Source organism: Lissotriton vulgaris, chromosome 7 (genome assembly GCF_964263255.1).
Source record: "Lissotriton vulgaris chromosome 7, aLisVul1.2, whole genome shotgun sequence".
Taxonomy (NCBI): Eukaryota; Metazoa; Chordata; class Amphibia; order Caudata; family Salamandridae; genus Lissotriton; species Lissotriton vulgaris.
This window is the reverse complement of record NC_141695.1, coordinates 809,466,152-809,492,630: the sequence shown is the minus strand read 5'-3', so window position 1 is coordinate 809,492,630 and position 26,479 is coordinate 809,466,152. Positions and strand designations below refer to the sequence as shown.

Below are 26,479 nucleotides of genomic sequence, written 5' to 3'. Positions count from 1 at the left end.
CTGCCAGACGGGCCAAGTCCAACAGTGACGGCACCAGGAAGCCAATGGGGTGGTGAAACAGATATAGGGCATCAGGAGGAGAGAAAGGAAAAGAGATAAGGAACTGAATACCAAGAAAGTTCCCCATTTGTGAACAATAATAAATGAGCTGCAAGGGTCCATGTCGTCGGTGATGACGCTGTAGGGTCACTGGTCCCATAAAGTTATGTAGACCTGCCAGAAGGTTCAATGTCAACAAGCAGGGGAGATCAGTGTGAGATTATGATCCGTAACCTAGAGGTTAAAGCATGGGGCCCCTGTTTAGGACCCAAAGGCACTCTGAGGCTCACTACAAAGGATCAATGTTCACTGCCCGCATCTGTTGCACTGTCACAGTGCTGTGGCTGTTGTAGCAGGGTCTCCTGCTCTTTGTGACTTTCATACTCAGAGGGTTTATTACATGTTTTCTTCCAGAGTAGAGCGGCAAAAATCCGATTTAGCTATAACTGGGTCAGGAGGAGGCAGGGGGACCTGGGCTTCCGACAAGAATGCGGGCATGTCTAAGAGCAAACGTGCATCCTCAAGAGTGTGAATACAGTGTACTTCATCCTGCTAGACCAATTGGAGGCGGAAGGAGTATCCCCATTTGTATTTGATGTATTTATCTCATAAGAAGTCTGTTAACGGCCTGAGAGCTCTTCATCATTGTTAAGTTATCATAGAGAGGTCTTAACAGATCCACAACCACGGACCGTCAAATGTTATGGCTGCCTAGTCTCGGGTGATTTCATGATGATCTCCTTCTGGTGGTACAAATGAAGGCATGTAGGATGTCTTGGGGTTAACCAGAGGTACTAGCAGTACGGCCAGCCTAGTGTGTGCAATCAAGAGTGATTTCTTGATCTGCAAGTACTGAAGCTACATGCCGAAAGAGTCTGCTGACAAAGTCCTCCAGTTTGCCAGATACCGCTTTGATGTGTATGTTTGAGAAACAGAATTGATTTTCTAGGTTCTCCAGCTGATATCGGAGCTCTTTATTTTTTATCGCATAGTTCCAAAATTCACAGCAGTGCCCATCCAATTACTTCTCCTGGGAGTCCTGGGCCTGCTCCAAGGAGTTCAATTACTGGCCCAAGTCATTCAATCAATCAATCAATCAATCAATCAATCAATCAATCAGGTATTTGTGAAGCGCGCTACTCACCCATGACGATCTCAAGGAGCTGGGGAGTTGGGGGAAATCGTCCAGCTCTGTCTTACCCAAACAGCCAGGTCTTGAGGCTCCTCCTGAGGCTTTCAGAGTGAGTGAAGGTCTGATGCTAAGCTAGAGTTTGTTACAGGTCTTTGCCGCAATGTGGGAGTAGGCTCTTCTACCCGTTCTGACTCTGTGGATGCGGAGGGTTTCGGCAAGGGTGAGGTCGGAGGAACAGAGGCTTCTCTTGGGTGAGTAGAAGGAGACTCTTTTGTGGAGGTATTGGGGTCCGGTGTTGTGGGGGGATTTGTAGGTGTGAGTCAGTAACTTGAAGGTCACTCTCTTCTCGAAAGAGAGCGGGTGGAAGTCTCGTAGGTGCTGGGTGATTGATCTTGTTGTGGGATGCTGACGACGAGTCTGGCAGCGGTGTTCTGGATATTCTGGAGTTTTCGGAGCAGGAAATTGTTGATTCCTCCGTAGAGGGTGTTTCCGTAGTCCAATCTGCTGGTTATGAGTGCATGGACGACTGTCTTACTGGATTCAGGGAGGATACATTTGAAGGTTTTGGGGAGGATGCAGAGGGTGTTTAAGCACATGGAAGAGACGGCATTGATCTGTTGGGTCATGGTGAGGGAGTAGTTGAGTATGATGCTGAGATTGCGGGCGTAATTCGTGGGTGTGGGGGGCCTGCCAAGGGTGGTGGGCCACCAGGTGGGTCCAAGGACGCAGACATCTGTCTTCTCCGAGTTGGGTTTCAGGCAGCTGCTGCTCATCCAGGACACATCGTCTTTCATTCCTTCTCGGAAGCTGAGTCTGGTGATGTTGGGTTCCTTTCAGAGGGAGAGGATGAGCTGGGTGTTTTCAGCATAGGATACTATGCTGAGTCCATGCTGTCTGACGATGGCGGCGAGGGGGCCATGTTGCTGTTGAAGAGCGAGGGGCTGAGCGATGATCCTTAGGGTACTCCACAGCTGATCTCTGTAGGTTCGGAGAGGAAGGGTGGGAGCCTGGATTTGTCCGTGAGGAAAGAAGAGATCCAGTCGAGGGTGATTCCCTGCATGCCAGCGTCGTGGAGTCTGGCGGTGTGCAGTGGGAGACGGTGTTGAAGGCTGCAGAGAGGTCTAGTAGGATGAGAGTCGCCGTGTTTCCCTGGTCGAGGAGTGCGGATGTCGTCTGTGGCAGCTAGGAGGGTGGTCTCAGTGCTATGGTTGCTGGGGAATCCGAACTGGGAGGAGTCGAGGATGGAGTTAGTTTCGATGAAGTTCGTGAGCTGAATATTGACAATCTCAGTGACTTTGGCTGCGAAGGGAAGGAGAGAGATGGGTCTGTTGTTTTTTAGGTCTGTCTGGTCTGTAGAGGGCTTCTTGAGGAGGGGCTTGACTTCTGTGCATTGCCAGTTGTCAGATACGTGCCGGTTTTGAAAGTGGAGTTGATGATGCGTCGCAGTTCGGGTGCCATGGCAACGGCTGCTGTCTGGTAGATGTGAGGCGGATATCCTTTATCTTAGTGATTATGTCTTGTTTAAGAGTTGCAAATTAATTTCTAAGAATTCCAACCAGGCGTTCTAGAAAGGCTCTTGTAACAAGAGATTCACTGGTATGTATATCTTCTGCCACTGACCTTTCTGTAGCTTAGGTACCCAGCGGCACTTTGTGAAGCTGATCTGTCTTCTTCGCAGGGGGCTTAGTGAAGACTAGAGGTCTTTCAAAGGGGCGTCCTTCTTAGTGTTCCGTTGAGAAGAAATGGTGAATTGATAGCAGGTCTTCTGGAGAAAGAGTCAGCAACCCCAGCACATCCCAGGGTATATGGGGTCTAGGTAAGGGATGATTTGTTTAATTTGCCGCCACAGTGCTAAAGGTCTGGAGGGACAACCCCTTCTGTGTAAAGCATGAGGCAATCCGGGGAGGGGGGACCTCAATTAGTTATCATTTCTGGGCCGGGGTTTGTTGTGGGCATCATAGGTGAGGATGCAAGCAAAGAGATGACAACAGTCCTGTAGAGAAGACGCCCTATCAGGCTGGACAGAACTTGGGGTGATAAGAGAACGACTGAAGCCAGAAGGGCTGACAAATAGTGAAACAGCGCTGCACAGGGATCCAGAGTCCAGGGTGCCTTATGCAAATACAGGTGAAAAGGTTCAATGGAACGCACCACCACCTCGTGGCTGCCAATGGCAGATGGCACTTTTTGGGGCAGGAGCACTGTGTATAGGATGGAGGGCATTGCCACCTTTCAAGACCCCCACAACTACCTCAGTTGCCTCTGGATTCAACCTGCCATGCCAACAAGGTAAACAAGGGGGGGGGCAGTGGGACGAGCAAGGCGCTATCCAGAGGGCTGCAGAAAGTCAAAGACAGGAAGACCCTCGCCCCGCACCACAGCCCACTGTGGCTGCCTACTGTTCAAGTGGTATTCAACACAGTGGCACCAAACCAGGGTGGACCTCTTCAAGCTGGACACCGCAGGTAGGCCTTGAGGGATTAATGCTGTGACAACATGAACAGGCTGACACATGGCCACAACCCCTCCCTTGCAGGGTAGCGGGCAGGACAGCCGATGCAGTGAGGATGCACAGACAAAATATCTATTTTTTTATATCGAGCTACACTAATATCGATTTTTTCATATTGTAGGGACACAATATCAATGTCAAGAATATCGGTGATCAGAATATCGACCTTAAGGTAAGTAATATAATTTTTTTTACAAAGAAGTAATTAATATCGTTAGCAAAAATATAGTTGTTAATAATATCGATATTTATATTAGTGTTCTGCATTTTAGTATGTATTTTATATGTATGTTTAAAAATGTTTAATGTATTTTTATTATTTTTAAAAATATATATTACATGTTTAGAAATTAGTAATTTCTTTTTATGTAAATGTTGCGTATTAGTATCAGAGCAGGTTGTGGGTTTATTGGGGAATAGGGTGGGGAGTAATTTAATTATAATTAATTAATACTATGTTTTTATTTATGGTTATTGATTATTAATGTATTGTTAATTAATTATTAATTGTAATTAATTGATTAATTTATCATTATATTAATTATAATTAATGGATTATATGGGTGGGCCAAAGGCCTGTGACTAGGATGACCCCCAAAACAGTAGAATTCTCTGTGCTTAATTTGTCAGTCCAGAACGCTACAATTTCTTAAAAATAAATTTTTGGCCAGTTCTGCTTTGGCCCATCCACACAAGTGAGGTATCATTTTACTCGGGGAAACATGGGGAATGCTGGGTGGTAGGACATTTGTGCCGGCACGGAGATCCCATGCAAAAATGTATGGAAAAGTTTTTTTTTTACCTAATGTTAGGGTTTGCAGTGAATTCTGGATAGGAAAACGTTGGGGGACCCACACATGCCATACCTCCCTGAACTCCCCCGGTTGTCTAATTTTCAGAACTGTTTGGGTTTGGTAGTTTCCCAAGTTTGCCGCCGAGCCCTGGGCCAAAAACTCAGGTGCCCTCCCCCTCCAAAATTAAGGTACTTTTGCTAAAGGTTATTTTTAAGTCTCCACCTTACAATTTGGGCCTTTTCCTGTTGCAGCACCTATACCTACCCACGCAAGTGAGGTACCATTTTTTTGGGAGACCTGGGGGAACGCGGGGTGGGTGGAAATTTGTTAATACACGCAGATTCCAGAACTTTCCACCACAGAAATGTGAGAAAAATAAATTTTTTTGTCAATTTTTTAGCTTTGCAAGGGATTCTGGGTAACAGAACCTGGAGCGAGGCAGTCGAATCACTGCATCCTGAATTTTCCTGGGTGTCTAGTTTTCAAAAATGTATAGGTTTGCTAGGTTTCCCTAGGTGCCGGCAGAGCTAGGGTTCAAAAACGAAAGGTAGGCTCTTTGCCAAAAAAGGGCCCATTTTCACTGTGAAATTGAGGTGCGACCACATTGCGTTTTGCGCTGTTTACTGTCGCAGGCACTAGGCAGACCCAGGCAAGTGAGGTACCATTTTTTTCGGGAGACCTGGGGAAACGCTGGGTGAGTGGAAATTTGGTGATCCACACAGATTCCAGAACTTTCCACCACAGAAATGTGAGGAAAATGCGTTTTTTTGTCAATTATTTAGCTTTGCAAGGGATTCTGGGTAACAGAACCTGGTGGGAGGCAGTCGAGTCACCCCATCCTAAATTCCCCTGGGTGTCTAGTTTTCAAAAATGTATAGGTTTACTAGGTTTCCCTAGGTGCCGGCAGAGCTAGGGTTCAAATACGAAAGGTAGGCTCTTTGCCAAAAAAGGCCCGTTTTCACTGCGAAATTGAGGTGCGACCCCGTTGCGTTTTGTGCTGTTTCCTGTCTCAGGCACTAGGCAGACCCAGGCAAGTGAGGTACCATTTTTTGGGGGAGACCTGGGGGAACGCTGGGTGGGTGGAAATTTGTTGATCCACACAGATTCCAGAACTTTCCACCACAGAAATGTGAGGAAAATTTGTTTTTTTGGTCAATTATTTAGCTTTGCAAGGGATTCTGGGTAACAGAACCTGGTGGGAGGCAGTCGAGTCACCCCATCCTAAATTCCCCTGGGTGTCTAGTTTTCAAAAATGTATAGGTTTGCTAGGTTTACCTAGGTGCCGGCAGAGCTAGGGTTCAAAAACGAAAGGTAGGCTCTATGCCAAAAAAGCGCCCGTTTTCACTGCGAAATTGAGGTGCGACCACGTTGCGTTTTGCGCTCTTTCCTGTTGCAGGCACAAGGCAGACCCAGGCAAGTGAGGTACCAGTTTTTTTGGGAGACCAGGGGGAACGCTGGGAGGGTAAAAATGTGCTGATCCACGCAGATTTTAGAACTTTCCACCACAGAAATGTGAGAAAAATGCATTTTTGTTTGTCAATTGTTTAGCTTTGCAAGGGATTCTGGGTAACAGAACCTGGTGGCAGGCAGTCGAATCACCCCATCCTGAATTTCCCTGGGTGTCTACTTTTCAAAAATGTATAGGTTTACTAGGTTTCCAAAGGTGCCAGCAGAGCTAGGGTTCAAAAATGAAAGGTAGGCTCTTTGCCAAAAAAGGCCCCGTTTTCACTGTGAAATTGAGTTGCGACCACGTTGCGTTTTGCGCTGTTTCCTGTCGCAGGCACTAGGCAGACCTAGGCAAGTGAGGTACCATTTTTTCTCCGAAGACCTGGGGGAACGCTGGGTGGGTGGAAATTTGTTGATCCACGCAGATTACAGAACTTTCCACCACAGAACTGTGAGGAAAATGCGTTCTTTTTGTAAATTGTTTAGCTTTGCAAGGGATTCTGGGTAACAGAACCTTGTGGGAGGCAGTCGAGTTACCCCATCCTGAATTCCCCTGGGTGTCTACTTTTTAAAAATGTATAGGTTTGCTAGTTTTCCCTAGGTGCGGCAGAGCTAGGGTTCAAAAACGAAAGGTAGGCTCTGTCTTAACAGGTTTTTTGGCTCTATTTCGGAGTGATAAAGACTTTAAACTTGCTCACACCTATAGGCTGTATTCTTACCTTGTGTTGGCCCTTTTAAGCCCTTTCTTCCAGACCTAGAAGAGGATAGCTGCTTTATATGATGATAGATCCCTTATTCTTGACTCTAATAGAGGGTGGATCCTGTGGTCCTGACTTTATATTACATATTGGTATGGTTTGTGTAGGTACTCTGACAGAGCTAAGGGTTATTTCATCCTTGTCAGGCCTACAAGGCCCAGAACTAGAGAGACTCCATTTTGCTTTCTATCCCTGCAGAGCTGAGATGCTTGAAGAGGAAAGGTAATGTTTATAGTTAAGCCTGTTGTGTGCTAGGGGAAAACCAGCCAGGACTGGTTCTTATCAGAAGAATGTGTTTGTCTCTTGGGCCCAGACGTAACATGCAGATGGCCACTGCGGTTGCGCAGAGAGCTCTGGAGCTAGCACAGGAATTTGGTGGGAGGCAGCCCTCTGTTGGAAATTTCAATGAGGGGAGAGGAATCCATATCAGCGAAGTGCAGAAGAGGAGGAGTGGTCAGTTTGGCTCTTGAAGAGTGGAGAGTAGGATGTCTGCTGGAGCTGCAGGGTGCAGTTCAGTTCTATTGGTTTTCTGGAATGGAGAAAGAAGGCAGATGATTGCTGAAGCTGAAGAGAGCATTAAAGCAGATGGAGGAGTTGAGGCTGTCAGCTGAAGCAGTTGAGCCAGAGGCGTGGAGCTGTGGTGACGGAGGGAGAGACAGAGAGCCCTGATCCTACCAGAGAGAGAGATATTCCCTCTAATAGGTGAGGTAGTCTAAATTAGCTTACTTTACACTTACACCTTAATCTTGTCTTTATTCCCTAGGCTATTGTATGTCTAATCCCTTTTCTTTCAGCGGTGTGTTAAAAGTTCCTGTTAGTCACAGAGACCCCGCAGATAACATTGTCCCTGTTATATTGTATGTCTAATCCTTTCCTTTCAGCGGTGTGTTAAAAGTTCCTGTTAGTCACAGAGACCCCGCAGATAACATTGCCCCTGTTATATTGTATGTCTAATCCTTTTCTTTCAGCGGTGTGTTAAAGTTCCTGTTAGTTATAGAGACCTCGCAGATCTGTGTATGTGTATTCTATTGTTATTGTAATAAAGATACCCCAATTCTTAGTGAACTAGTGTGCATGGGTTGTTCTTATGATAGAGAGCGTTTTTACTCTTGCATACAGTGTGTGTCTATTGTTCTTAAAGCACAGGTAACCTTTCCTTCTAGTCAGGTGTTACAGCCAGAACAGATGCTGCCCCTGATCCGGTAAGTAGCCACTGAATAATTAGGGAGAGAGAGGAGCCCTTGAGCTAGGGAATTATTGACACTAAGTGATTCGGCCATCCCATAATATTATTGTAGTAGCGAACCCTTAGTGAATAGTGAGAGAGACTTCCCAACATAAAGAGAGAGCTGAAGGTATTCATAGGAAAGTGGTCGTCGTTGTGTAGCGGCGTTAGTGAGAGCACTGATTGTGGTCAGTGTGTATACCCGCATGATTGTGGCTTGAGAGAGCACCGGGGGGATACGGTGTGTAATGAGATCGCCTCTAGGGAAAGTGGCGTTAGTGAGAGCATCAGGTGGAAGCCTGATGTGTAGGTCCGCCGGATTGTGGACCGGATAAAAAGAGAGCACTGGGGCTGCAGCTCAGTGTGTATGGCACGCCAGATTGCGTGTCGAGTGAGCACTGAGGGTGATCAGTGTGTAATGGGAGATAATCAGAACTGCCCCAGGGTAGATTAGTCTGGACCCATGTGGTCGCGAGACTATGAGGTATGAGTGTGGTGTAGGGCATGGACGTCCTTAGTAATCAGTGAGTATTCCTAGTAATCCCTATAGATTTAGTAGTGTTTCTGATGATATGAGCTTGTATATTGCGAGTTCCCCATCCTCAGGTAGGTACCCAGGTGCCTGGATAGATGGGTCCTGAGGAGGGAGGTGGTTACGTTCCGGCTGGGTTGGAGGTGCTCCAAGGAGCTGATCCCATCTGGTTCGAGAACCCGGTCTTTACAGGCTCTTTGCCAAAAATGGCCCCGTTTTCACTGCGAAATTGAGGTGCGACCACGTTGCTTTTTGCACTGTTTCCTGTCGCAGGCACTAGGCAGACCCAGGCAAGTGAGGTACCATTTTTTCAGGAGACCTGGGGGAACGCTGGGTGGGTGGAAATTTGTTGATCCACGCAGATTCCAGAACTTTCCACTACAGAAATGTGAGGAAAATGCACTTTTTTTGTCAATTTTTTAGCTTTGCAAGGGATTCTGGGTAACAGAACCTGGTGGGAGGCAGTCGAGTCACCCCATCCTGAATTCCTCTGGGTGTCTCGCTTTCAAAAATGTATAGGTTTGCTACCCTTCCCTAGGTGCCAGCAGAGCTAGGGTGCAAAAACTACAGGTAAGCACTTTGCCATAAAAGGGTCAATTTTTAACTGCAAACTTGAGGTGTGACCACGTTGCATTTTGCGCCATTTCCTGTCGCAGGCACAAGGCCGACCCACACAAGTGAGGTACCGTTTTTATTGGGAGACTTAGGGTAATTCAGATTTGTAAATCAACTGTTATTACCTATAGAGTTTTCATGCATTTCTCCCTTCCCAATGAAAGACATTGTGTAAAAAAAAAATCATTTTGGAAAATGACCAATAATTCTCATGCTAGTATGAGTATTCCCAATTTTGAAAATGTGCAAACATATACTGTTTCGAAACTCTATATTTTGTACCCAATTCATAAATACATAGGTGTTTCGTACCGATTTTTCCATGTATACATTTTTCAAGAATAAGTGCTCTATACCCTGTAAATTATAAAATACCATTGCAAGTTGCTGCTCAGTTTTTGGCTCTGGGTTCGTCGAGTTCTTGGTGAAACTACAAGTCCTATATATCCCCACAACCAGGAAGATCAAACAGATGTAACGGTATATTGCTTTCAAAGAGCTGTCGAAATTACAAGAAGTTACAGGTGAAAAAGTTGAGACAAAAGGCATTTTTTTCAACTAATTTTCAATTATTCCAATATTTAACTGTTAGTTTCCATAAAGAAACCTTCATGGATTTAGACAAATGACCCCTTTCTGAATTCAAAATGTTGTCTACTTTTCAAAAATGTATAGCTTTCCAGGATCCATTATTGATTTCAAACACATTTCTACCATTACCTGGAAGGAGGTTGAAAGCTCTAAAAATAGCAAAAAAAAGCCTTTGTCCCAGAAAAATGCCAAAACTGTGTGAAAAATGTTGGTTCTCCGACAAAAGACTGTCATTCCCTAAAAGCTGAGAAAATGGAAATTTTAGCCCCACAAACCCTTTTTGATAACATTTGCAGGGGAAAACCCAGAGGCTTTCATTTGCAGCCCGTTTTCCCATTTTTCTGAAAAAAACTAAAATTTCACTGTATTTTGCTTAATTTCTGGGACCCCTCCAAGGGAATCCACAAACCCTGGACACCTTTAGAATCCACATGCTGTTGGAAGAAAAGGACGCAAATTTGGCATGGATACCTTATGTGGTCAAAAAGTTACAGGAGCCTAAGTGCGCACTACCCCAAATCGCCAAAAAAAGGCTTAGCACAGGAGGGGAAAAGGCCTAGCAGCGAAGGGGTTAACAAAACTCAGGAAAATTGCAGACACAGTATACATAGTCAGAGTTACATGACAGGCAGACACCATTGTGAAGAAGTGATAAAATGCACTGACGAATAGGCGGCAGGAAACATCCTCAACATGAGTCAGGTTCTCAAGACCACCCTCTATATTTCCACCAAGGCGCCCAGATTTTCCCCCATTTCTTAAAGTCCCCCAAACTTTTATATACCATTTCTTCTGTGTGTTGACACCATCCGAGGTCCCGCTTCCACTCTTCCAGCGTCGGAGGCAGAAACGCCCCCCACTTTCTGGCAATTTTCCTTTTTGCCACTCCTGCAGCAAGAGCCAGCCAGAGGCCCTGGTGTCTGGGCCAGTCAGCGTCAGTTGTAATCATCAATAGTAACTAATTTGCGCCTAGAGGGACTGTTATCCCACCACCCTGGACATGACCTCTACTACCCCGTGCCAGTAGTATGCAATCTCAGGACATTCCCATGAGATGTGCAGGAAGGTTCCCTCCCCTGACATCCCCTGGCACACCTTGGGTTCGTGATCTTACCCCATGAGTACAGGAGGGTGCGCGGGTAATATGTGCGGTGCAGTATTTTGAGTTGAATCAATCTAAAGTGGGGGTGCATTACAATTTCTCTGGGGCTCTGAATCGCCTCCTGCCACTCCTCCTCGTCGAATGGCTCCAAGCCTTTATTTATTGTTATTATTAATTAATGTATTGTTAATTAATTATTAATTGGTAAATAATGTGTATTAATTGATAATAAAATTAATTGTGTTATTTTTTATGTGTAGAGGGTTGTGGGTTTATGGGGGAATAGGGTGGGAATTAATTATAATTAAAATTAATAAATATGTTTTTATGTATTGTTATTGATTATTACCTTATTATTAATTTATTAATTGGTATTTAATTTTTATAAATTGAAATTTTTTATCATTATGTTAATTATAATAAATGTATTATTATTTTTTATTGTTATTGTTCATTAATTCATTGCAAATGTATTATTAATTGGTAGATAATTTTTATTAATTAATCATTACATTAATTGTGTTTTTTTATGTGTAGTGGGTTATGTGTTTATGGGAGAATAGATTGGGAAGTAATTTAATGTTATTTAAGTAGATATTAATTTATTTTACTGGTCTTTATTATTATTTTTTTTGTTAATTAATTATTAAAATGATACTTATTTAAAATTTTTAAAAATTAATTAATAAGTATGTTAATTTAACCCCTACGCTATCCTACATTTTCAACACTGTTGCACTCACCGGAGTGGGAATAGTAATTTTTACCTCTACGCTATCCAACACTTTCCCTACTGTTGCACTCCCTGGAGGGGGAATAGTAATTTTAACCCCTACGCTACCCAACACTTTCTCTCCTGTTGCACTCACTGGAGTGGGAATAGTAATTTTAACTCCTACGCTATCCAACTATTTCCCTACTGTTGCACTCACTGTAGTGGGAATAGTAATTTTTACCCCCACGCTATCCAATACTTTCCCTACTGTTGCACTCCCTGGAGTGGGAATAGTCATTTTAACCCCTACGCTATCCAACACTTTCCCTACTTTTGCACTTACTGGAGTGGGAATAGTCATTTTTACAGCTACGCTATCCAACACTTTCCCTACTGTTGCACTCACTGGAGTGGGAATAGTAATTTAAAATCCCTACACTATCCAACACTTTCCCTACTGTTGCACTCACTGGAGTGGGAATAGTAATTTTAACCCCTACGCTATCCAACACTTTTTTTTGTTGAAAATATGTTTGTCATAGCAAGGTCACCTTCACATGTATATCCACTACATAACATCACTTCTGTAACATATATTACAGTGCCAGTTACATATCATAACCAACGGTACAATTTTCCCCCTTTTGTCTGTACCCCCATGACATGAAGTGTTATCACAATTTTCTATTTTGATTAAACTCCCCCCTCCCCCCTCTGCACTTACATATGATATAGAGTATCCTCTTGACGTAATTTGACGGTGATCGGGTTAGCGTTAAGCTTTGCTACACGAATTTCCGATTATCTTGACTATAGTGTCGGAGGCCATTTCAAAGAACACTGGGGTCCATTTTAGATGAACGCGCTGCCTCGTGGTCAGCATGCCCTTTTGTCCTTCCTCTGTACCACTGACCACCTAACTTGCCCAGCAACAGGCTATTTTTAGTACTGGTCAAGCTTGCACATGCGTAGTTAAACCCTCTGTACTAGTGGACAGTCATCACTTAGGAATGTTCTTTCAAACTGACCAGTGGTGTTGTAACTCCTCCCATGAGTTGGCTGTGTTCCAAAAAAGTCTTTTGCATTGTCCAGTTTCCGTGCCAACGTCTGTTTTATGGTGTAGCGGGTTTCGCGGAATATGTAGGCCTGGAGAACCCAATACTACACTCTGACGAGCACTGTCCACATTGGTACTGTCCTTGACATGATACACACCTGTCATACGCCATCCTTGTGCAATGCAATTACAATGTAGGTTACATCCGAGTCCTGCATCGCGTACTCCGGGCATGTGCCTCATGGCGTAGTACATCCGGCGCCACAGGCAGTGACCCCGGCGCATCCCAGTCAACATGTCGCTGCCGCAACTAGTAGTGTGAGAAAGCTATTCAATGTGTGTTTTCGACATAATTCAAAATCTCCTAACATCGAGTTTACGCTATCCAACACTTTCCCTACTGTTGCACTCCATGGAGTGGGAATAGTATTTTTAACCTCTACGCTATCCAACACTTTCACTACTGTTAAACTGTTTGGATTTGGAATAGTAATTTTTATCCTTACGCTATCCAACACTTTCCCTACTGTTGCACTGTTTGGAGTTGGAATAGTAATTTTATTCCCTTCGCTATCTACTATTTTTTGTATTATTTAAGTTAATGTAGTTTATAATTAATTTTAAATATATAAAATAGTTTTATTTTTTTATTTGTTATATATGTATTTAATTTTTATTTATATTATTGTTTTTAGTGTATATATGTATTTATAATTTATAAGATATGTTTGAACGAATAATAAGTTATTAAAATAAAATATTACAAAATATTAATAAATATATATATATATATATATATATATATATATATATATATAATATATGGATATGTATAATTTAGTTTTACGTTTTATATATATATATACATATTACTTATAATTTTTAGACATTTTGAAATATTTTTACCTATGTTTTTTTTAATTATATATATTATTTACTTTATTTAACTTGTTTTAACTTAAATTAAAAAACTATATTTTTAACAACAATATTTTTGACATCGATATTTTTTCTCTCGATATTTTTGTACATACCATAATGTAGATAGGATGTCAATATTCTTGACTTCGATATTCTTGCTTCAATATTTCTGTAGATCGATATTCTGACCTTTGATATTCTGTCAGTGATTCTGCAGTGAGGGAGCGGGCACATCCTGTCAGTCCCACTACAATTAATCCAGGTGGGGCTCGCAGTCACAGGGCCTCACTGTGTCCTGCACCCTCAACCACGAAGGCTGTGCTGGAGGCTGGCTGCAGTCATCGCCTGGAGTAGGCCATTCTCCCACGTATGCAAGAGTCATTGCTGGTGTGGCAGGCAACTGTTGCCCAGCCGGGGAGGCACCACAGAGACTGGAAGTCCAAGGGCATGGATGGACTTGCCATAATGCGTCTCCTCCTCAAGAGCGAGGAGCCATGGCGCCCACTATCGTGAGTCATCCAATGCGGCCGTCTTGGGTTCTCGAGTCACGCTGGAGTGCTGCATGGCATCCAAGTCCCCACTGGCAGTGGCTTAATGCAGGGGCTTGATATAGTGCCACTCAGGTGTCTTGGGGCCCCTGCAGATGACAGCGACCTCCCCATTCAGTGTCCTGGTCGGCAGAGCTCCGAGAAGACTGACTTACTCGCCGCCATCTTGGACAACATTAGTACCAGTTTAATACCTAAATATAGCAATAAGTAACAGAAAGGTGACCAGTTGAGCTTTGCAAAAGGCCTTCCATTGCACAACATCATGTCACTGCATTTTTTTGTAAATTGTGATCCATTTAGGCTAGAAACAAAAACATTTCTTTCCTAAAATTTGCAAGTTATACAGGAGATGATGGATTATGGTGCGAAAATGTGCTAATCTATAATTACGCAAAAATCTATTGGCTTTGTCAATGTTCATATGCTGAATATTCATTCAGCAGGTGGCTCCTACTACATATGCCGCTTACTGTGTTGTTATACAGGTTGGTGTGCAGCATTCAGGAGAGAGTCTGATTTACAAGCAATAAATCAAGCTTATCTGCAGGCTAGCTGTTTTACACAATTCAGGGTTACTACTATGGATCTTGCTAGATAAAATGTTTATTTTCATAACAGCGTTAAGGGCCTTGTGTTCATTATTCACAGGGCATAAAAGCTTCCCGTACTGGTGCTCTGATTTCCTATTTTCTTGAAGCTCTGTTCATGAATCGGCGGCCGGGGTAATAAATGGAAAAAGCTGGAGACCTGTTTATTTGCATATAAACCCAATTTTACACATCGTTCCATGTAAACACAGAGCATTTAAATCCTGTTTAAAAAAAACACACATACATACCTGGTCTGATGGAAACTCACCAGTAAAACCTTTGCTTGCCACACTGTTGATCACTGATGCTCTTGAAAACTGTTTATGGAGTGACTTGATGTATTGTCTTCTGGGAAGGGGTATGCAAACTTAGTTCATAAGTTTGAACCTGGGCATGGAGTTGCTGTATAAAGAATATTTTGCAGAGGGCATGAGTGACTGTTAGAACTGGGGGTCTTTGGCCAAGTAGGAACCCTTACTTCTAGTCAGGGTAAAGGGATACACACTGTAGATAACCCCTGCTCACCCCTAGGTAGCTTGGCACGAGCAGGCAGGCTTATCCCCCAGGCAATGTGTATATTTTTTGCACTTAACACACACAGTAACTCTAAAACACACCACAAACTGAGACCACACAGGTAGGTATATTAAAAATATAACTTTATCTAGTTTTGGTAGTTTAGCAAAAAGCAAGGCAGTACATAATCTCTTTATTCCTGTAAGGTTGCACTATTTTCTAGGAAGTCTTTATATCATTTAACTCTCGGTCTCTCATGGTTCAAAAAGCAATGGTAGCCGGCTGTAACACTTTAACAATGGCTCAAGGTCGTGTTTAGCGCTGCTCTGGGGAAGCGCTGCTAGCGTGATGACACCGGTTCTGACAAGGAAACCCCCCACTCGGCCTCTGCCGGTCCCGCTAGCTCTCCGCCTGCTCTCGACAATCCAACGAGCGGCGGGGAGCTTAAATACCTTTCTGGTGCGAGGACGGCAGGCTGGGGGTGATCGATGCACACGGCTCCCCCGGCGAAGACGTGGCACTCCTCGAACGCGGCTCCACAGACGTGAGCGCTGAATCCTCACGAGCGCCAGACCAATCTCAGCGCAGCCTTCGAGTCGAGCCCTCGGTGATGGACCTATTGGAGCGCGGAACCTCAATCTGGCCTCCGGCGATGGACCAATCACTGCGCGAGCCTGGAGATGACAGGGCGGCCCGGGGATCAATCCCAGCGCGGCACCGCCGGACCAAGCTTCGGTGTTGCTGAGGGGGCTCATATCTGTGAGCCAATTAGGACGCAGCTCCTTCGGTTTCTTCTACGCGACCCCGGCGGGGGCAGCAAGATCTTCTGGCTCTTTTTAGGCCCCGGGCAGCGGCGGTGTTTGAGCGGCACGGAGGTCTTAGGGCGCAGGTCGTTGGCAGACCGACCACAAGACCACAGGATCTTTTGGGGCGATTCTTTATGCAGGGAGGCACAACGATCCTCCGGTCACCCTCAGTTATGTGCCGATGAGCACACCGATCCAGTCACACGACCACAGTTGAACTCACGCACCGGGGGCAAACACAGCACAGTCTTCACGGCGTCTTGGAGTTTCTGGGGAACCTTTTGACCCTGGGTTCCAAAACAGGAGGCTAGCTCTTCTCCGGCCCTTGGAGATTCTTTGCAGACACAGCACACAGCAAAGTCTGATGATCAAGCAGGCAGGGGTCACAGCACACAGCAAAGTCCACCTCTCCTTCAGTTGAGCAGCCAAACAGGTCAGCCCCAGAGCACACAGCAAGGGCAGTCTTCCTCAGTTTCTTCAGCGGTTCTTCTTCTGGCAGAGGTTCCTCTTGATTGTAGAAATCAGAAAATCTGTTGTCAGGGGTCCTTCTCTTATACCCCTAAAAGTCTTTGAAGTCTTTGTGCAAGTGAGCCCTGAGCCCGGTCTAAACCAGTTCTGGGTGTTGCTGGAGTACTTTGGTTTCCAGGCTACTTCCGTCCTTTCAGAGTGAGGGGCAGAGGCGTCAGCCACCCAGCCGGAGGTGGAGCCAGCATTGTGGCAGGCAGGCACAGCCCTATTCACTCCCAGGTGCTATCTCCTCCCACCACTCTAGTTGCAGATGCAGTCATTCAACCAAGGGCTGACTCAGACAACCTCCTGGGGGCTCCCCAGCCCCTGTCACCCTCAAACCAGACAGCCAATCCACAAGCAGGTCCAGGCACACATAAAGGTTAGACAAGAGAACAGCCACTTTCTAAAAGTACTGTTCTCAAACACAGAATTTAAAAACAACCTTTCCTAAAAGATGTGTTATTAAATTCTGAGTTCAGGGATATCAATCACCTATATCCCATCTTGTTCCTGTGGGAAGATAGGCTGGTATCCATTGGTACCAGCCTCCCCCATGTTAGTCTATGGAGCAAGATAACCTTGCAGCAGTGATCACACAAAAGGGCTGCTGTTCACTACCAGAACATGTTACCTGCACTAGTACATGCTCTACCTTTCATATACACTGCACCCTGCCCAAGGGGGAACCTTGAGCCTTCCATAGGGGTGACCAATGTGTACACAAAGGGAAGGGTTAGGCCTAGCCAGTGGGGACACTGACCAGGAGGACATGGCAGTCCACTGACTGCACACAGGCAGGCCTGAGACACGATTTTAGGGCTACTCATGTGGGTGGCACAATCAGTGCTGCAGGCCCACTAGTAGCATCTGTCATCACCAGCCCTGGCACACCCAGTGCACTTTACTAGGGACTTCGTGGTGATACAAATATGCCAATCAGGTACATTCAATCAATATGATAATTTCCATAGGGAGCACTTACACTCTGGCACTAATCAGCAGTGGCAGAGTGTCCAAAGCATCTAAACCAGCAAAAACGAAATCCAGCACAGCATCAAAAATACAGGAGGCAAAGGCAAAAAGATAGGGGCAAACCACGCCAAGGGTGTCAGGTCGAACAGTGACCTGGATAGTGAACACATTCTTCTGGAATGCCTTAGGGCACTCTTGCTTGGGGTTGAGGGAACTGAGTCTGGATGGGCTCATTTGTACACAGCCTTGGTTGTGGAAAGAGTGATTCTATAGAAATGCGGTCACAGAGCAACGTATAATATGGTCGGGCTGCTTTGGAATGCTTTTTAACTGTGTGTTCGGAAGTAGTGTCACCCACCCAGAACTAGAGCGGTCAATCTTGAAGCTGGGGAATTTCGAGTCTCTGCGGGAGGCTGAACATCCTGTGATTGTTTTGCAAATCAAATATTCTCCACCTTAATGATCTCAAGAAGCAGTATTTCACATGAATGGGTGCTTTGAGGACCTTAATCGCCCCCTTTCCCATTACAATGGCTAACAAATTGCTAGATTTCAGTCACTGCATGTTGCTTGTCATTTACTGTAATTTAGTGCTCATCTAAAGCACTCCGATACCTTTAGGGCGGGTTTACGTTAAACTGCAAAAATAAAAAAGGAGACCAAACAACGGGAGAGGGTTGAAAAACAAATACATTAGAGAGATCAATAAAGATGCACACTATGCTCACATTATATATTCATCCTGAGAGAACAACCAACTACAAAAACAAACCTTGCACTGCTTCGATCTCAATCGTTATAACTGCTCCTTTGCTTTATCAACGCCCCTGTACTTTTTGTCATGTAAAATTGATAAGAGATGCATTGCCTAGTACCAGACGCCACTGCTTTCTTCTACTGCCAGCCGCTGGTTACTACATCAGATTGAGAAAATACACGTAGAATATTAGCTGCCTATGCAGTAATCCTCAGCGGGGCTCCACATCTGTGCCTACCAGCTTGGAAAATAATGGATTGCTGACTGGTCACCTAATTCCATTTGAAAAGCTTTTTTTTGGTACATTGACCATAAAAGCATATACATGTCCAGAGTACATAACAACTTGGATAAAAACATTAATACAGTTCTTCCATTCAATTACTGTACACATAAGCAATGGCCATAAAGTGCTAGTACAAATAATTTGTGCAATTGTTAGAACAAAACCATACTAGAGACCCACACACATATAATAAAATAACTTATTAAAACAGAAGCTAAGGCTTCATTGTTAATACAATTACAATTAAATTTGTTCAATCATGGGACATAATTAATAAATCTTATTTTGTTTCTAAAAAAGGTGAAGGACCAATAACTGGGTTCAACCGTTAGGGATCGGGCTCCAAAAACGTCCTTCTTATGCACCACATGGAAAATAAATAATGGGAGACTGAATAGACAATTGGGGGGTGCAACTCAGTTTTGAGTATTCTAAAAGCCTCATTTGAGTGTCTTGTGCCCATATTCTTACATACTTGTACTAACCAGCGTCGCCTAGGTGTCCTGTAAGAGTGGCAGTGGAAGAAAACGTGCACCTCCGTTTCCTCTACTTCACCACAGGCAGGGCATTCAATCGCATCATGGTCCCCCCAGTTTTTAACAAATGAACGAAGCGGGAGGCACCCATATCTAAATTGTAAAAACAATTTTTTGGCCAACGCTGGTTGAATACTATCCAAAATGGTCTTTGCCCAATAAGTACTTTTAACTGTAAGAAAAGCATTAGTCAGCCGACCAGTTGAACCGTTACTCATCCGATTGGACAGCCGATGTTCCCTGTTAGCCTCAACCAGGGCCTTTCTAGTAATGGATTGTGACACAATTTGAGGCTCTCCCCACAAATCCACCCTCCCCAGTTCCACACACAGCAACTTTAAATGTCTCAACCAGGGTATCTTACTCGCCCCGTTCAGCCCCAGTATCTCAGTTAATTCCTCTCTATACGGGGCTAACTCGGGAGTGCTCCATAAGCGTCTCCAGAAGGTTAACAGTCTTAGTGCAGCTTCCTCACAAATGGACCTAATTCCCAGATCCATTTTCAATGAAATTAGGGGTGTACTTATTGGGAGGCTAAAGAGCTGTTTAATGAACGCATTCTCTGTGCGTTCTAGAGTTGATGGAGCACAATGCCCCCAAATTTCTACACCATATAGTGCAGCCCTTCTTGCCTGTACCCTATAGGCTTCCATAGGCGGAAGAACCTGCTTTTGTGTTGCTTTTTTAAAGAATTTTTGGATGCCTCCCGAAACCTGGGTTAATTTCAAGTTAGCCTTGCTGGTCACCTAATTGATTCGGGCATGCCTCAGGGGTCACATGGTGACTGTGGAGTTATATTGTGCTTGCGACTTGAGAGATTACCTCATGTTCAGTCTGCCATGAGAAGGAGCAGCTTGTGCACTAGCGCATGAAGAATATACACTCTGCAGTCTTGGAGGGGAAAGCGGGAGAATTCGAAACTGAAGTGGTACACGTGTTAAAAATAAATTGATCTGCGCTGTAATTTTCCCCATTTCTGATTTAATTTGTAATGCAGCTTAAATGTGTCTCAATTTGGATGTCTGTGTTGTTATAACAACGAACAGCAGGAGGGGGTATATAAGGATGTGGGAGAAACAAAAGCTTTAATGTGATAGGGAACAGTGGAAAGATGGAACATATGCACCTGTATAGAGTGCAGGCATGAAATTAAAAACAAGCACGCTTGAAATGTGTGCCCCCACAGGGAGATTAGGTAACGGGTGGAGGACAAACAAAAGAAGCAGAGTGCGAGTGCTGTGCAGGCACAACCTGAAAAAAAAGCTCCACAAAAGTGGATGAAATGGAGTACTTGGGCCATTGGACACTGATAAAAAGAGCACACGAAGAACAACAGTAAATAGTATGCTACAACCTATAGAAACAGAGGAAAAATAAGTGGCAAGCACACAAACAAATGAAAAGTAAGGCAGTATTTAAGACTCTTAAGATTTATATTAAATTCAATCAATTTCACCAGCGCGCTGTGTGGGCGAAACCTAAAAATGATGTTGATAGATGAAGACCTGCAATAAAGCTTAGGACTCTCAAGAGTAAGAGAACTACTGTATGCACTCTCCATCAACGTCTTGTGCTGTACATTACATGAAAGTGATTAGCACTCAGTTAGTAGTGACATTTCATAGTTACCTCGATTGTCTTTATTCTGTGTGAAAACCCATCCATGCGACTGAAAATGAGGGAAAGAGGAAAATCCCATGGTCTTACTTCCTTGTCCTTAAGTAAGAAATACAAACAATAGGGTTACTATAATATCTTCACAGGACAAACATGAACAAAACAGCAACATGATTAATAAAGATGTAGGGCCTGAATTACAAAGTTAAACTTAACTTTTGTGTAAGTTTATAATTGTTTGCTATTCACAAAGGTATTTTACTAGTAGTATCTTTATGACAGTAGAGACTCCACACATAAAAAGATAGAATAGTCCTATATTTTTATACGCAGAGAAACAGTCCTATCTTTTTATGAGCGGATACTCTGCAATCGTAAAGACACTACTACAAAAAATGAAATATTTAATAGCAAACAATCATAAACTTACACAAAAAGTGTAAGTTTACCATTGTAATTCAGGTCTATAGAACTGATTCAGGAGTCAAAAGTATATGAAGAAAACTTTACTGTAGCACCGGTTCTCTATCAAATTCATAAACACTATCACCACCCATGAGCAGTATCCCAGAACACTTTTGAAACATTAAAAATCTCTCTTCATCAAGAAAACACAATGCCTATGTAAAGGCAATATTAGGTTTCCATTTTTTTCCAATTAGATAAAAGGATCGGAACAACTATTATCTCATCGTAGGACCTCCTCATCCGAGTCATTACTAATGAGGACATGACTGGAATGAGGGGGACCTTAATTGGGGTAATTAAGTTTAATGATAAGTAATGATAGATTAGCAACCAAGCAGACCCACACCTATTTTTAAAGACAAAAAAAATGAAAGGAAAAACTGTTGTCACTGAGCTGCTGATAAAGAAATCTAATATTCCAGTGTAAGATTGAAAGTCCCAGTCCACATGACAACCGGCTTCCCAGTTTCACATTAACACTGACTGTGTATTTTTTAGTATAGGGTATCAGTGTAACAAGTGTATTGACAAGTGCTATTAATCATTTGATGAGCAATGCAAGAAAACAGATTGATTAACTATGTGCAAGAGTGCTAACTTTTGGTATAAGCAGTGGCCGAGCACCCATCAAGTCCAAACATGCAAGTGGTACTTGAATACAAACACTAAAACAACATTACAATGAATACAAAAACATTCTACAAACGCAAGCCAATGTAGTGGAAAATTACAGTGAAATGGTTTCTGTTAGACCTGTCAGCCTTAGGGTGGTCTTCCCCCAAACTGTATGCCTCCTTACCTACACTTCTTGCTGATTTTCTTTAATGACTTTAGGACTCTGAGCACTTTAACACTGCTGACTAGAGCTAATGTGCATGTGCTTCTTCCCTAAACATGATTACATTTAATATATCTGTAAGTCCCTAGCAGAGGGCACTGCAGGTTCCCAGGGCCCGTACATGCTACTAGAAGGTTCTGAACTGATTGTGTCACCCACACAAGTAGCCATTTAAACATGTCTCATGCCTGCCACTGCAGAGACTGTATGAGCAGTTTTACTGCCATTTCAACTTGGCATTTAAAACACTTTGCTTAGCCTTAAACTTCCCTTTTATTGCAAATAAGTTACCTCTAAGGTGGGCCCCAGGTAGCCCATGGGGCATGGTGTTGCGTAAGTAAAAGGTAGGACATGTACTTTTAAGTTTCCCATGTCCTGATAGTGAAAAATACTCAAATTCATTTTCTACTACAAAGCCTAATCCTCTCATAGATCAACATTTGGAATTCCTTATAACACTTTAAAATGTAATTTCTGATTGGAAAGGAGTAGCAATTTCATGTTTTATATAGTTGGAATGGTAATGATGAATCCTCTTTACTGGTAAAGTTAGATTCAACATTACTATTTTAGAAATGCCACTTTTACAAAGTTAAAACACGAGTTGATGGACAGAAAGCAGAACAATGTCATACCTTCACCTCAGGAAAGAGATCTGGGCCTAAATCCATCGTTTTTTTGCTCACCATGCCATTCCAGTTTGGACCCAGCCATATGCAAATTAGTCTTGAACCTGCGCCCAATGGGAGCAGTCCAGCCCGAACTGCCAGGCCAGGTCCTCCCTGGACTGGAAGCAAGCATCCTAGGCCCGGGTTTGGGGTTTCACCCCTCATCAGCCAGGATAGCTTGACTCCAGAGGCATGGAGAGCACAGGACCCACGTCTGGGCATACCTGTCCCACTTGGGGTGACAAATGCAAAAACAACAATTGATAGACAGAATGCAGAACAATGTCATACATTCACCCCAGTACAGAGATCTGAGACTAAATCCATCGTTTTTGTGCTCGCCATTCCAGTTTGAGCCTAAGAATGATAATGGATTTAACCCAGATCTGTGACTGGGGGCGAGTGTCTGAAAAGTTTCAGCACTCCGTCCATCATCTCCTTGTGTTTGATTTGTTTGCCATAAGTTGGCAAAGTAAGCCAAGACGTGGGTCCCTTGCTCACTTTGCCACTGGATTCAAGCTAGCCTGGCGGATGAAGGGCGTTACCCAGAAACTGGTCCCAGGATGCTTGTTTATGGTTCAGGGAAGGCCTGTCTTGGCAGTTGGGCTTGAATTTTCCCATGAGGCACAGGGTCGATTGATTTGCATATAGCTGGGTCTGAACTGAGGTGGAAAAGTGAGCTAAATAATGATGATGGATTCAACCCAAATCTGTGACTGGGGGTGAGTGTCAGGAAAAGTTTCAGAGCTCCGTACATCATCTCCTTGTGTTTGCTTTCTTCGCTCTAAGTTGGCAGGGTATGCCCAGACGTGGGTACCTTGCTCACTTTGCCACTGGATTCAAGCTAGCCTAGCTGATGAAGGGTGTAACCCAGAAACTGGTTCCAGGATGCTTATTTCCAGTTCACGAAGACCTGGCTTGGCAGTTCGGACTGGACTGTTCCCATGAGGCACAGTGTCAAGAGTGATTTGCGTATAGCGGGGTCTGACCTGAGGTGGCAAAGTGAGCTATAGAATGATGATGGATTCACCACAGATCTGTGACTGGGGGTGAGTGTCTGAAAAGTTTCAGTGCTCCGTCCAACATCTCCTTGTGTTTACTTTTATAAAGTAGTCATTTCTCTGCTATTACTACTGTGTGCCTGCAGCCTGTCTCCAATACATGTCTGGGGTGGGTGACAGCTTGACATTGTGCATACCCTCTAGATATCCACATACAAAGGACGGTTAGATGTGTCTGAGTGCCCATCTGCATCCTGATGGCTCGTCCTGGGCAGGATGGAAGGGAAGAGCTGACACTTACACCTGTATAGGCAGAGTCCTGTCTCCACACAAAGCGTTGATTACCCCTCATAGTGAGTCTAGAGCCAAGGGAGGAAAGAAAGGACCTCTGTGCACTTCAAAGACCCTTCTTTTGTCACCCTCACTTCAAAGGCACAGCTGGGTATAAGTACTGGGTCTCTGACCCCACCAAATCTGACTCTTCTGAACCGGTAAAAAACCTCTATCAAAGGAACAGTGGCGTTGCTATAAGGACTGCTGACTGCTGCTCTGCCCTGTTGCCTGCTGCTCGTTGACCCTGCTGTGGAAGAGCTGGACTCTGACTTGTACCCAGAGTGAGCTTCAAGTGGTTGTTGGCTTGCCTTCTGTTGCTTGAGGCTCAGGGATTTCAAAGTTTCTCTGCACCCACTCCTGTGCCTGGTCCATTGGAAGTGGGCCCAGATACTTGCTTCAGAAAAACAGATGCATTTCCAGTCTGCTTGTAGCAGAACAGGCGCATCAACCCTGTTGCAGGAGCAGAATCGATTCATCACATTCGGAACCAGTGCACCGTCTCAATGAACCAATACATCAGAACTGATGCATTGCCACCACTGCAGTGTGGGAAGATCGACACATCCCCTCAACTGAGTAGAGAAACCTTTCTATAGAACCAACACCTCTCAGCTTGGAGCTTCGTCTTCCAAAGTGATGCATCGCCACGACTGGTTGAAGAAAATTATAGCATCAACTCGACTGCGGGATCGACATCTTGCTTATCTGCATCCTATATGTTGCTGTTGCGACCAAGATCAAGGTACTGTGTTCAGCGGGCCTGCATGACTCTTGTATCGGGCACGAGCTCCATTGGGGTCAGCCTAAACATTTTACTTCGACCAGGTCCAGTGCGACCAGATAACCCCCAAATTGCGCTTCTTGCTTCTAAGCCTTACAGACTTTTTTGTTCTTTAAATAAAAATCATATCTAAACTTCTACTTATTGGATTGTTGTTGTTTTAGTCTTATTTTATTTATAAAATTCGTTCTATTTTTCTAACCTGAGGTGGAGTGTTTTGTGGTGTTTTTATTGCGTTACTGTGTGTTGTGTTGCACAAATACGTTATACATTTCCTCCTAAGCTAGGCCTGCCTGCTCAGCACCAAGCTACCAGAGGGTGAGCACAGGATACTTTATGATGTGTAACTGACTTACCCTGACTAGAATTGTGGTCCCTACTTGGACAGGGTGCATACCTCTGCTAACTAGAGCCTCTGTTTCTTATCTATAACCCTATTTCTCCTCCAGGGGAATCCTCACGATAGTCATAAGCACTGATAGTTTTTCCCATGTGCGGGATCCCAGAACACTTTAAACTTGTACCGTAGTACATTACATATATGTTTGCAGCCTGTAAAAGCCTAGAAATTACTACATTTCATCTAATTTTTATCTTAAAAAAGAAACCAATTAAAAATGATTCAATATACTTAACAAAGAAAATCTTTCACAACCCTTTTTTAAAAGGAAAAGGAAAAGGAAAGTAAATATGGGACAGTGCCTGCCAATAAGAAAATGCAATTCATAGGAGAGAAAATCTGGCAGTGTGCCTTTAAGGGCCTTGTAGCACACCCTGCATTCAATAATACCCTACAGGTGACAATTAGGCTAGGTCATTTTTACAGAAAAACAAAGGATTTTAGGTGGAAGACAATAGATGTAATATATCTTGTCCTGGAGAGTTGGGAGGGTGGCTTAAGAATATGATCAAGGCTCCTGTGGAAGAGAACTAGAATGGCAGGAGAGTAACCTTTAATCCTCTTCCAGAAGATCCTCATCAAGTCATAAGAACTGAAGAGAATAGCAGGCCCAACCCACAAATAATGAAGACAAAAAATGGAAAAGCTGCAATAATCACCTAAAATGGTTCCTCATGGAAGCCTCCCTTATGTGAGTACCTGCTCCGTAATCTGAATTCAGACAGTATTAATTAGTAAAATTGTGAACAGACTTCCAGCTGGCAGCCTTACAAATGTCTGAAATGGGAGCATTTCTGAGAAGGGCTATAGTAGCAGCTTTACCTTATGTGGAATGTGCTTTAGGACTACCAGGGAGGTGCTTTTTGCCAATTGGTAATAAAGTAGCATACAATAAGCTATCAATCTAGAAATTGACTGCTTCGTAGAAGATAAACCTGTTCTTACTGAACTGTAATTTATGAAAAGATGATCCAACTGTTCTGTTTCTTTTGTTTTGACTAGATAATATTTTAAGACTCTTTTTATATCAAGTGAATGTAAAGATCTTTCAGCTAGAGTTGTTGGGTTTGGAGAAAATGCAAGAAAGGACATAGTCTGGTTAATGTGAAAGTCTGAAACAATCTTAGGAAGAAAACTGGGGTGGGTTCTTGTTTCCACTTTATTTCTGTGGAATACCATGTATTGTTTAGTGGTACATAAGGCCTGCATTTCACTAGCCCTGCTTGCAGATGTACAATCAACCAAGAAGGCAGACTTCCAAGTAATATATTGTAAGGAAGCTTGTGAATGTATTCAAAGGGAGGACCCATTAATTTAGATAGAACAATGTTACGTTTATTAAGGCAGAAAAGGGGGTTTAAGAGGAGGGAATAACTTCCTAATAGCTTCTAGGAAATCCTTATCCACTGG

General features: G+C 43.7%; 1 protein-coding gene across 1 annotated transcript in view; it reads right to left on the bottom strand.

The window, feature by feature from the left end:
- DNAH17 (dynein axonemal heavy chain 17) overlaps positions 1-26,479 on the bottom strand; it is a 15,539,113-nt gene that overhangs the window by 14,139,195 nt on the left and 1,373,439 nt on the right. The window contains exon 9 of the mRNA XM_086931082.1: positions 20,593-20,679. Within this exon, the coding sequence (XP_086787208.1) occupies positions 20,593-20,679 (87 nt within the window). The remainder of the gene's footprint in view (positions 1-20,592; positions 20,680-26,479) is intronic.